Source organism: Ammospiza caudacuta, chromosome 3 (assembly GCF_027887145.1).
Source record: "Ammospiza caudacuta isolate bAmmCau1 chromosome 3, bAmmCau1.pri, whole genome shotgun sequence".
Lineage (NCBI taxonomy): Eukaryota > Metazoa > Chordata > Aves > Passeriformes > Passerellidae > Ammospiza > Ammospiza caudacuta.
This window is the reverse complement of record NC_080595.1, coordinates 83,270,246-83,283,624: the sequence shown is the minus strand read 5'-3', so window position 1 is coordinate 83,283,624 and position 13,379 is coordinate 83,270,246. Positions and strand designations below refer to the sequence as shown.

At 35.9% G+C, this 13,379-nt stretch overlaps 1 protein-coding gene across 2 annotated transcripts in view; it reads right to left on the bottom strand.

Moving 5' to 3' along the window:
• Positions 1–985: 985 nt before the first annotated feature.
• Positions 986–13,379, bottom strand: part of MBOAT2 (membrane bound O-acyltransferase domain containing 2) — a 92,797-nt gene continuing 80,403 nt past the window's right edge. For both annotated transcript variants that reach the window (XM_058802155.1, XM_058802156.1), the window contains exons 11-13: positions 10,925–11,057; positions 8,313–8,464; positions 986–7,446 (exon numbers count right to left, since the gene is read on the bottom strand). In XM_058802155.1, coding sequence (XP_058658138.1) covers positions 7,224–7,446; positions 8,313–8,464; positions 10,925–11,057 — 508 coding nt within the window. In that variant the 3' untranslated portion in view covers positions 986–7,223. The remainder of the gene's footprint in view (positions 7,447–8,312; positions 8,465–10,924; positions 11,058–13,379) is intronic.

The window sequence follows — 13,379 nt, the reverse complement described above, 5'->3', positions numbered from 1 at the left end:
TCTGTACTGAAATATCCTGCATGTTATTAGGAAGTTACTGAGATGGAACTAAGTTAATGACAGGCACAGGAAAATATCTGCTGGCTCCAGGATGCTCTCAATTATGACTCCTTCTGTGCAGCAACAATTTACACTTATGAGGACACTTCATACTCCTGACTGACTCTGTTGTGAATGTGTATTTGAGAAGGCAATTTCCACTGCAGTCTAACTTCTAGTTAAAATGACAACACCAGACCTTCTAAAATTCCACCTGTAGTCCTTTGTGTTGGAATGGCAAGTCTTTTCATCTCCTGTGATACCATTTGCTAAAAGACAATTCTAAACAGAGAGAAAACGCTTCAGTGTGTGACAGGAAGTGATGGAAACAGCCTCTCTTTAGTAGTGACGCCTGATATCTCTTATTTTCTCCAGCACTCTAAGCTCACATGGTAAAAACCTGCAGGTCCAGGAGGCTCAGCCAGCTTTGACATACTGTCACCAGCCAACAGAAACTGCTTTATCAGAGTTCTGGAAGCTGAGTTTCAAAAAGAATAAAAATATGCATGTATGGTACACATCTAGCCCTAATTCTTTGGAACCAGCAATCAAAGCAACAGCTTCTCCAAAGCACCGTATTTGATGTCACAGTTATGAGGTTTCCATTTCTCAAGATAAAACCACCCCAGCTGTCACATCCAGAAGCAGTGCTCATTGGGTAGCAATATGCTCTGAGATGGAGGGTTTAAATTGCTTCAGCATCTTTCCCATGTAACAAGGGGCTAGACTCAAAATTTTGTTTACTAGCTCTACTGAAAAATAATTATATACATATACTTCTATATAAGCTCTAGAAAACAAACTAAATAAATGCAATTTTGAACTAGAATATTCCAAATAACAGTGTAAATGCATGCAATGTATATTTAGCAATCTAAAAGGAGAAACTGCATTAAAATAATTTTCTTCTTCACCACTTAGACAGCAAAGAATTTAGAAAAACAAGTTTGCTTTTTTTAAACTACAGTTTAATCAGATTTAAAGACACAAATTAGAAAAGAACATTTATAGGCAAGTTAAAAACACCTTTAAAACATAACAGCATGCTGCTTCTGCAGCACTGCTGAGACAAATTAGAAATAAGTAATTATTAAAATATCACAATCACAGTGTAACTAACAATGGTATTTTAATTTTACCATACACCAACACTTAGTTTATGGATCTGTTGAAAAATAACACTTTTTAAAAAATATATATTTTGGAATAATAAAAATGAAATTCACCGACAACGTATTATAATCTGAACCAGGAAAGGCAAATTTAGGAATACTGTAGCTATCCACTTTTAGGGGTGTTCTCTCACCTTAACATACGGGTGGCTGGAGGCATAACTACTTCTGCATTGAGGTAAAACTATTCCTTTGAACGTGTAACCAAGGCAGGAAAGAATAAAGTTCCATTTTTTAAATTCTTAAATTGAATAACTTATTACAACATCTTTGAATAATGCTATATTACCCATCTTACACTATTTTTCATCCAATACATTTTGAATGTTCTCTTCTAACTGATCTAGAACACATCTGAGGTCTGGGATTTAAGAGTAACTACCTAATTACTATTGTAGCATTTTGACACCTTTGTCACAGTAAGACACATCAGCAGATTCTCCACAGAAATAGTCAACACCACTGGACAGAAAAGGTACAAAGAAAAGATATAAAGAGAAACTGAAAACAGAGAGAAAGGCAAAAAATGCATAGGCAAATACTCCTTAACTTATTGTAGTAATTGTTGCACCTTTAGTAAGTAGTGTTGCATTTTCGGATTACCAATCTCTAGGCACCCCATTTTCTCTATTTTTTTGTTACACTGTCCCAGTTTTCAAGTCTAATCTGGCTAGAGCATGGACCCCAGCTACCTATTCATATGACATATTATAGTGAAACCGAAATGAAAATCCAGCCTGGGGTACCTTCCCCTTAGAGAACAAAAGGAAGGAAGAAGATTGTGCAGAGGTCCCTTTTGCCAAGAGGTTTGTTTGGAATAAGGTGCTGGACTGAGTCACTAGCAAGACAAAAACCTTCCTCCAGAAGTAGCCCTACCTCAGATCTCAGTCTGAAGTCGCACAGTTTTTCAATTCAAAATTTATGCAATGTTTATGTGGATATGCACATGGGTTCAGAAATCTAAAACCATCTACAACCAAGACCAGGTCTAAGTCACTGGACACACAGCTAATGCACAAATGATGATTAAGTGGCAACATTTGCTTTTGCACATTTGTATACCCAAACTGAGCAAAACTGGGGTTTAAATATTTAATGTGGTGAAAATGGATACATTTGATGGTTAGATTTTGTAAAAAACCTACAAAAAGCCCATTCTGAAATAAGTTTTAAGAAATTTTTTTTTTTCTTTCATTTAGCTTTGACCATAATAAACAAGTGTTGCAGTATTTGTAATTGTAACTTTGCAGGGTGACTTTGTGGATGCCTGGATTTCATGATGTTTGCAAAATGTCTGGATTAAGACAGCAAACATGTCAAAAATCCAGCCAGATGTAATACAGAGCAGCTGCAGCCTGGGTCACAAGCAAGCACAACCTCTGCCAAGCTCTGCACACAGGGTTAGCTCCCTGTGGGAACCCTTCCAGTCACAGATGGGACATGTTCTGACCAGAGACTTCTCCGCTGCCATCCTTTCCCACCAAGACTCTGAGGATGAAGATCAACAATGCAAACTAGCTGAGATGCAGACTGATATGGTAATCTTATGAGAGTAGGCTCAGTCCACTAGAGTGCCTGCTTACTTATTCAGAGTAGCATTTAAATACTTACTGAAGTGCTTATTGACAATTGATTTTTAAACAAGAAAATTAAAAAATAAACCAAGTGCAGTTCAGAGTATTACTGAACCTAAATAAATACATAATGGTCAATCATGTAGCAAAATGCTGTCATGAATCAGCAGAGAACTAATGTGTATCTTTTTTATACATAGTCTGCATCATATTAAAACCCCTAAATTTATCTCCATCTGTTTTTCTAACACTGATCACTTTTCTACATCGATGGTAGTATTTCAAAATTTTCAATGAAAATTAAATTCTCAAACCTGATTTCAGAATTCAATGAGAATTACAAAGTGAAAGAATTAAAGATAAGGGAAATGAAAGCCTAAATTATTTAACTTGTGCTTTTAAATTTCTTTATCTTTCAAGGCCAACTTACAAAGTTGAACATGTGAAAGTTTACATATAAGCAAGTTACACATTTTTATGCAAACACGAAGACACATTTGATCACGTATTTAAACAAATTGTCAACAACTTGTTTGCAAAGCTTCTGAGAGAAAAAAAAATCTAGATTTTGTTAAAATTACTTTTGATATGAATTAGGAGGTGATGATCTCAACCATCTCCTCTGCATCAGAAGACATTTTATCACTATCCAAATCAATGCCATCAAAAGAGGCAAAACTACCTAGTGTGCACCCTGTCATACAAACCTAGCATTTATATTATTACTTATTCCCCTGGGGGAAACAGAACAAGTTCTTAAAGTGTAAAATTTCTCTAATAAATAATTTACTATATTGGTAAAACTCACACCATATGTCAGTGTAGAGCAGGGAATATACCAAGGTCTCTTCATGGTCTTCTCACTAAAGTGTGATTTGTAATCAAGAGCATATTGAAATGCATACCAATATTTTTACATGTAATACATCTTCAAATGTCACAGATTACTGAAATCTTGTCTACATGTCAACTTAAGGAATGGCTAGGAAAGAATAAGTTTCCTGAATAAGAAGGGCTTATCTGTAACTGCAAAGCTAACAAAGCCTTTTTGATTACAACAGTAGTGGGCACCACTGAAAGTATTATTTAAATATGTAATATATATCTCTCTCATTCACACAGAATCATATAAGTTAAAAAATGTTAAGCAAGCAAATAGTTATGATTGGGGTGACTGCATTTACTAACTAACATTAACTCATTAAGTGCCTGAATGAACTGTTCACAATAGGCAAATATCTGCAAAGCACCATAAAATTAGGAATGATATGTTGCATTTACTTTTCATAGTGTGCTGATCTGGAATACAGGAAACACTTTTACTTTTTGGATATACATTATTTAATAAGTGAAAGAATACTTTTAAAACCATGTTTCCTTCATGTCCAAAACATTTATAGGAAATATACTTTCCACAATTTTTGTTAGGAAGAGCAATAAAAATCACATCTATCCTTTCAAATTCAGTATTATCAAATGATGTGTGTAAAACCTAAAAATTATCTAAGCATTGGGGCTGGCTGCTCTTGACTTTCTGACTGACTGGATAAAAAGGATCCAGTGTGATAGCAAGGCAGAAAATGAGTAAAGCAGAGGGAAAGAAATATTAAAAACCCAGTCTGACTAAAATCAGGGGGCTGCCATTAAAATAAAACAGGTCATTCCATAGTCCCCAAGAGAATTCATTCTTGTGAAGAGCAGATTTTTATTCAAAGTACTTTTATATTTAACAATGGCATTTAAAGAGTAAATCCTAGGACACTATACTTAAATTCTGTGCAGAATTACTTGTAATATTTTTCTTGTGTTGCAATTACTGAGTTCAAATCATGAAGAAAAAAAGTTGTGTCCAATTTTGAAACCTGTATTTTGCCACCTGTGCTCAATGAAAGTATGAATGTATTTTCTTAGTTGTTTCAACCTCCCAACATAGAACATACAAAAATTCTGAACAAAACTGTACCTCTGAATTCACTCATGTTAAAGTACCAGTCTGCACAACCCTAAACCTTATTTTCTGGGAGTCTTTACAACTGTTTGCATGTCTCATTAAGAAGAGTTACTAAGCCTCCATAGCACACATGGGCACACATGCCAAAACAGTAAATCAAGAGTACGAGAACATAAATAGGAAAACAGCACATTGTACTGGCATCCAAAAGTGGTTTTTTTAAATAGCTTTGGAGACTGCACCAATAAGATGAATTTAAATTCAAGAGTAACAAATGCTGAAAGAATCAACCCTATTTCTACTTACCCACCCAGAAATGTGCAAATCTAATTTGTTCCTTTATGTAAATGTCCCTCCAAGTGCAGAATGCAAAAAAAGTCTTTCCTGATTCTCTATCTAACAAGGATGATCAAACTACCATGCCCTTACTCATTAACAAAAAGAAAACCATAATGTGGTGTCAAAGAAGTTTATGACAACCACGACCCCGTGTAAGGGGAAGCCTGCCTGGGCAATCAAAGTCAGGATTTAGAAGTGAGATTATTTTATCTTAAAGATAACACAGCTGTCAGTGAAACAGCTGTATTGAAATGAACATCCCTCCTCATCTGAACAGACTCATCCACTCTCATTTCATATTCAGTTCCCCCTTTCAGAGTAGATTAATTAGTGCTAACCTACATATATGGGCAGTTATGTTCTCTTCTTCCTGAAGTTTTAGGCAAGGAGCCAAGGGCCAGAGAGCTATGACAGCAAGGAAACAACTCTGACCTAACTTAGGGTCTGGTTCTTCAGGGAGTACTGTGATGATTTTTGCGTGGCAATATCCCCAAAGCTGAGGACCATCATTGCACTTCTGGTAGTAAGAGTGCTCATCCAACTGGAGCTAGATATTTGATTAAAACTTTAGGTTTCAAAATATTATGACAAAATTTTCTTAATCATTTGTTAGTTATTAATCAATCAGCCGCATTATTTTTCTCTGGTATTATTTTGTATCTGGTTTAAATTAAGAATAAACCCCACATGGATAAACATCTTATATTTACTCTAAAAAATTATATGAAAATACAGAATATATGCAATTAAAATGTAGCCCTTTGACAGTAGTACTCTAGCACTAACCATCATCACAATAAATGATTGGAAATAGATATAACCACTATATTGTTTCCTTGATTTGTGGAATTACACTTCCATAATTCAGACAGTCAGATATTCTGAAGGACTTCTTTCTTTCATTATGTTACCCAGAAATATGACATGAAATTTGTATCTAAAATTCTAATTCAAAGAAAAAGCTTTTCCTCAAATTCACACACTTCTTTGGATAAAGGTTCATCAATTCTCAAGCATACAGAAATTGGTTGTGATAGTCATTTCATGTTTGACTACCCACGTGCTGGAGCTTCAAGATAATTTTGTTATTTTATACTGAAGGCATCATCAACTAACTGATGCCTGAAAATTCAAAATAACTTTAAGTATTAAAAATTACTTTTTGTAAAACAGTTCTATTCTAGAACAAGTATTTATGGTATTTAAGGGCAAAACTGCACTTTCATTGAAATCCCAGTGCTTGCACATTGTCTTCTGTGCCTTGTGGCTGCTTTTCCCCCTCTGGCTGCAATGCCCACTTGGCAGTGTATTATTGGATTTAGGTACTTTAAAAGTAAAAAAAACTTTAGGTACTTTAAAGTAAAGTACTTTAGGTACTTTAAAGTAAAAGAAACCTACATTAGAGCTATCAGCTACCAGCTTATCCTGGAAAAGGTAAATCTTCAGGTGTTTTTAATCTGTTCAGAAGGGCCATTTTAATCCATTCAGAGTAGTTAGACTCTTTATTAAAGAAACCTAACTATAATTTGGCATCAATGTTTACAGTTCTGTAATGTACTCTAATAGTTTGAGATAAGAAAACCCTCCAAATACTGAGATGCTTATTGCAATTCCCTTTGAAAGACTCCAAAGTCTTCTAGTGACTTTGCATTTCCTCTCATTATCTTCTTTATAGCACATAGTGTTATATACTTGAAATACTTTCCACATAAAATCAAACTTGAAATACCCACTTAGAAACAATATTTCAGTAAATAGAGGGTTTAAGGCAAGTCATTCAGTTGGAAAATTAATTTCCATTTGTTAATCCTAGACTGACACAATTTTATTTCACCCCATCAGTGCCTTGGGATACACAACGTACATTCAGCAGAGGGCACACATATGACCCCACGGACATACGTTGCAAGTCCTGAGTGCCCATTGAAGTAATGGTAATATCTTCATATAAGGCGTGACCCACAGGGACATGGCATGGGAGGGGTTAATTTGTTTTGTTTCCAGTCTTGCTATTGTATGTGACTTTTCCTAGGTAATGCATTCTTTTCTTGCTAAATATCTTTGCAAACAAATACAAACCCCTTTAAAAGGTGCTAAAAATGGGTTTCTGAAAACATACAAAATATATTCATCATAGTATTTCCTCAATCACTGTTTTAATGCTTGATATCTGCAGGTTATTTCTTGATTCTGACTGAAACTATTATTTGTTGTGGAATAATTGTTCTTTTGCAAAAGACTTTCTTCTTCTAGCTTTCTGGACCACACAGGCTGGACACTTTCATGCTTTTTACTTCCTTTTTGAGTTCTTTTCAATGGAAAAACCAACAACACTAGGATGCTGGCAATATGAAGACAGAAATAACAGGAGCTAAAAAACAAACAGAAATAATAAATCAGTGAAACTCTGACCACTCTAACAAATATACTTTGCACATAAAATATGGAAACATTAATATTTTATTTAAGAAAAGGAAAATAAGGGGAAAATTAAGTCTTCCCTCACATTATTTAGTGTTACATGGCTTTGCAAGGGTCTTCAGGGTGAGAGAGACGAGAATCTCATTATCAGAAGGCTGGATTTATTAATTTATGATATATAATACATTATTACTATGCTAATAGGAATAGAGAGAAAAGCTCAGAAGCTGCTCTGCTAAGAATACAATAGAATGAAAAAAACAAGAGAGCTCTCTCTGATTCTGTCCCAGAGAAAGCTCAGTCTCTGATTGGCCCTTACTTGTACACAAGCAACATGGACCAATCACAGGTGCACCTGCTACATTCCACAGCAGCAGATAACCACTGCTTACATTCTTCTTCTGGGGCCTCAGCTTCCCAGAAGGGGAAAAATCCCACAGAAAGGATTTTTATGAAAAACTGTCGGTGACAATTTAGGACTACATAAAGTGAACAGAAGTCTGCTTTCAACGTTTTTCACAAGTTATTGCTGGGAAGCCAATATTTAGTCTTGCTATAAAATGTTTCAAGGGCAAATAGTAATTTCAAAGGTATCCTCTGGTTTTGTTTTTGGCTGGGTTTTTTCCCCTGCCTCCTGAAAAATAAGTCTGTTAAGACAGAAAAGTGTGAGCAACACAAGACACACTGTTCAAGCACTAGAAACTTGCTACAAATCAATCTCAGAATTTTATCACTAAAATAGCTTCAGAAATCTTCTGCCACTGAAAATACTTCTATTCCAAGTGAAAGCAAAGAAAACAGGTAGAATGTGCTTACCTGTAAAAGGTGAGAGAGGGTTTCACAGAGAGCAGTACAAACGGCACAACTGTGTAACTTATTGCTGCTTGAGTTGCCATCCATGTTACAATATCATAACATAGTTTAACAGCAGGAGATTGAACAAAATAGTGTCTGATATTGTTTCTTATCTGAAAAAGCAGGTAATACTGAGTTAGCTGAGGAATAAACCTTGAGAGCTCGGTTTGTTGAATTGACAAAAAAGTCATGGGATGAATTTACATGTTACAGTTTGGTGAAATATCTCTGAACTATTCAAAATGCCCATTAAATTCAATAATTGGTTCAAATTCCCTGCAATTCATTCAGCATGAGAATTAAGCATTTATCAATTTAAACAGAATTTAAATAAATTAATCCTACTCTAAATCCAGTGCAAATTTGCACTATCTGAATGAGGCAGAAATTGTATTCTATCAAGCCATACTCTAAATATAGAGGGTTGGAGTAAGTGAAGGCCAGAATCTTTCTGACAAAAGCCTCTATATAGTAAGTCATTTTTATACACTTGTTAATAAAAATATATTTTAAAGCAAGTAGGCTATATATCAGAATATACAAAATATCAGTTCTAATAACATATTTCAGAGGTCTTAACTTCTGTCAAGTGGGATTATCATAAAATTACTCAAATTTCTATGCTGAATTTTCTTTTATTCTAAAATTCTGCTCAAAAGATTGAATACCAGAAGTATTTAAAAAACTCAAATTCAAATCCCACACAGGGTTGGGTCCAGTTTTATTTAAGTCTATAATTATAAAGACATAAATAAATCTTTGCCTCTCCTTCCTTTGACTGAACTGTTCTCCTTGCTTACACTCTGTCTTAGGTGCTGACAAACCAAGATGGACTCAATTCAGCCTCTGACCCCACTTCATATCACAGTTCCACCTCCCAGACACCTGCACTGAAGCAGTGCTCTCTGAAAAGCTGCACACCAGAGTACACTGCTCAGCCTCCTTAACCCCCAGTTTCTTTAGAACTCCTCGTTCCAAAGAACGTATCCAAAGCTAGCTCCTGTTGATTTAATTCTTTACATTAAAAACCCTTTTTGACCCTTCTAGTTCTTCTAATTGCCCTGTAGATACCACATTCCCACTCAATCTTTTCTTAGTTAAGCTAAGTCAAACAAGTAATTCTAGCTACATACCCTTCATTCTGCCATCTCCCTCTAGTTATTCCTATGGCCACATGCAAGGACTTGATCCTGAGTTCTGTAGAACCCAGATGAAGCTTCACAAAATTTCTTGTAATCTTGTATTTTTAGGACTTGGAGAACAACTTTTAACACAAATCTATGGCTGCCACTAGTAAACACCCGGTTATGAAATCTGTAATGATTAAAGGTTGGATACATGCTTAGGCATAACAGAACAAAGTGTGGATCAGGGTTGCCAAACTTTGCATTTAATGGCTAGTAGAGTTAAATAACAAATATGCTCTGACATATCTTAGTTAATATTAAGTACCTGTTGATACAGAAACTGAAAATACTTTTTTACTAGCCTATTGATTGATACATAGGAAACATGAATCTAGTCTACTAGAGAAGCCCTGGATGAAGGGCAGTGAGCACTCCACTTACTGGGCTCATCTCACTAAGTAAACAACTTTTATCTGTGAACTGTCCCAGAACCTTGGCTTTTGCTCCAGCCCCTGGCTGACAAATGTCAAAAGTTCCCTGTGATAGATCTGGAAGAAGAAGAAAGCTGTATCTATTGTAAAGAAAGGAGTCAGTTCTGTCAAACAAGGACTATACCCATATCTTGTGAAGAAAGAGAAGCATTTGTTTCACTGATGTAGTGGCAATCTTAATCTGAAGTACCACCTTCCCCTAGCTATTATAGCAACCACAGAGCAGTCTGCTTCATTTTTGTTGAAAGAACTCCCCTGGTTCTTTCAACAAAAAAGTGCTCTGTTATGCTGCTCTGATCTGATGTGTAATTTGCTCCTCTTTTCCACTGAGTGACTGATAAACCTGTCTCTGTTCTTACACAGCTTTCTCAGGCAGAACAGTGAGAGATTTCTTGGCAGATTTGCTGTCTCCATATGGTTCTGAATAGCAACTGCAAAAGCTTGTTAATATGACTGCACTATTGGCTGGCCAGCTTGAAATAGTAACTGCACTAGAGATTTTTATGTGCTGCTTGAGGGGGAACATTCTTTAGTTATCATCCTTACAACAGTAATGGAGAGAAATTAGGGATAAGGCAGACTCTAGAAATATATAACAATGACACCCAAATTTTAAGCTACTCATCATCACTGATTTTTTTCAAAATTATTTTAGATAACATCAACCTGTTCAGCATGCAATAGTAACACACTAACAGTTAATACAGAGGAACAGCTTCCACAAAAGATACAAAGGTGCTACAAAGATGTTATAGGCTGTGTATAGTCTTGTTTGTTTCCACCAATCAAGCTCTCCTTTTCATCAATCATCCCCATTGCTCTCATAACTAAAAAAGTAAGCACCACTATCAGACAGATTGTGTATTAACAGTAAAGGGCATCCTTGGAGCAATGAACATGATCAATTTGCTTTTACAAAACTTATTATTTATGAAGATACTTGGTTTGTACTTACAGCTCGTGCTGCTAGTGTCATTAGTACTCCTGTTAAAAATGTTAAATAATATCCTGGATAAACCCCGTGCCAGATGGCAGAAAGAATGAAGGTTTGGATCGTTGGGCTGAAGGTGGCTCGCTCATAGCACACTCTAGCAAGTCAGAAATAATTAAAGATAAGTAACATGAAACAAATCACCCAGTCTTCCCAGCTATCATCTATACTTTTACCAGTTTCATCTCCAACAAAGAAGTTTCAATGCAATTGCAGTTTTCTATTATTTAATAATGTTGTCACTATATTATGGCTTACAAAACACACTTAAAGCTATTCAGAGCTCCTGATTCCAGCCCTCAGTGCTAAACTTGTGCTCAGTGCCATCACACATTGTCCTTACTCCTAATGAAGTGATGCACAAGCATCCAAAGATGAGTTTTGGCATTAATAAGGGATCTTGAGCCATCAAAGAATGCATTTGAAAAGCTGCACTGGAAGGCACAAACCACTGCCAGATTCTTGGGATGAATCAGGTATGTTTTCCATAAAATAAGAGCAGCTTATAGGAACAGGGGAAAACTAATAACTACCTTCAATTTTGAATAATAAAGAAATTACAGTTGAAAATGTATCTGTGTGACACAATTAAGTGAGCATGACAATGAAATTGTAATAAATACTCTAGTACTGAGAGAGTACTAGAGTACTCTCCAAATAAGGAGAATTATGAACTCTGTGTTATTTTAAAACTGAGACTGAATTACTAGGCAAGGTCCTAGAATAAGGAATTCTAGAAGGAAGAAGGGAAAAAGGAATCCAAGAAAGGTGGTTTCTAGAAGACAACATTATATGACACAATGACAAACCATCATGATGTGGAAGAATTATAGGAAACATGGTAAAGTCCTGATATGGCCTCATCAAGAGTTCTTTAATGCCTTTAATGATCTGAAAACCAAAAAGCAATAGGAAACATGGAAACAGATACAAACTAACAAAGCAAAAATAAACACCACAAGCATGCATGAGCACAAATCTATAGCTAATATACAAAAATGAGTTTTAAATAAAAAGGCTATAGACAGGAATATGTTTAAAGGTTTTATAACCACAAAGCAATTAAGAGAGAAAGAGAAGAGAATGCACATCTGTTATTCAAAGATGGCAAGCTAATGATACCAAGAGCCACAACAGCAACTACCAATCTAACTACTTTACTGCAACTTTCACATAAAGATTACTGAAACCTACTGATGTAGTCTATGTTGAAGAGCAGAAGGTAAAAAGACAGGATCTGAATAAGGGAAGATAAAAAATGTAACTTTTAAATTTAGTTTATTTCAGTCAAATAGATGTGGTAAGTTTTATCTTATGAGGTCTTCAGTGGGATATGTGCACAACTCCCTCCTCTTGCTAAAGGGCTTCATTCACAGTGGCAATTAAGATGAGAACATGGGGCTGGCCTAATACTTAAGACTGTCTGAGGACATTTGCCCAAGACAGATCACCTTTAAGAGGAAAGCAACACTGGCCAGGCTGAATAGTAAATAGAGACATTTTTGACAAAGAATCTATCAGCCTCAGGAGCAGCAAAGCATTAGGAAAATGTGTGCTGAGTCAGGGAGACATCTTGGAGCAAAACACTTTTCATCAAAACCTCAACTGACACTGCCAGAAGTCACCCTACCAACACAATGACCTCTGTCTTGGCCAAGACAGAGCATCCCTGGTAGGCACAGAGTAGCTGCATCCAGATAGGGGCCTGTCAGTGCAGTGCACCATGCCAGGGAGCAGTGTCTCATCCCTGTCAGCTGCAGGCACATGGATTTGTGCCAGGCTTTTCTAGGGGCTATGTGAAATCACCAGATTCACACCAAGCTGGAGCACCCACATCTCCCACAGGCAGTGCATGCAAGCAGGGTTTTGTATCCCACACATCCTTAGGAGAGGAGGTGCCGTTTGCATGTAATTGTGTACGTACAGGTGTGCTTTTCCATCTGCTTGAGATTAGTCGCAGAAGAGTGTTTAAAAATATATATTACTCCAAAACACTAAATACATGTGAAATGTTATGTGTTCTAATAATGCTATTAATTCTAAATGTATATGACTGGTGGCTAATTACATCTCATTAATAAAGTGATACGTGTCTTCAATCTTCATTTGGTTTAAAGTACTGAAATTATCCCTGGAAAGCATTCAGGAGTGAACAAAACTCACTAACTAACTAACCAAATTTCAGCTGTATTAATGCAAGTGGGGTAAAACAGTACAAAAAAATTCCTCAGATTTCAATTTCAAATAGTAAAAAGTAAACTTAAATGCTTCCATGGATTTGGCAATAATAAGTCTTGTTCAAATACTTCATTTGATTATCCTAGAAACAAATGAAGGAAGTATGGTCATCACAACAGGCTGAGAAAATCTATTCAAATATAGGTGGTTCAGGTTATCCACAATGCTCTAGAAATGGGAA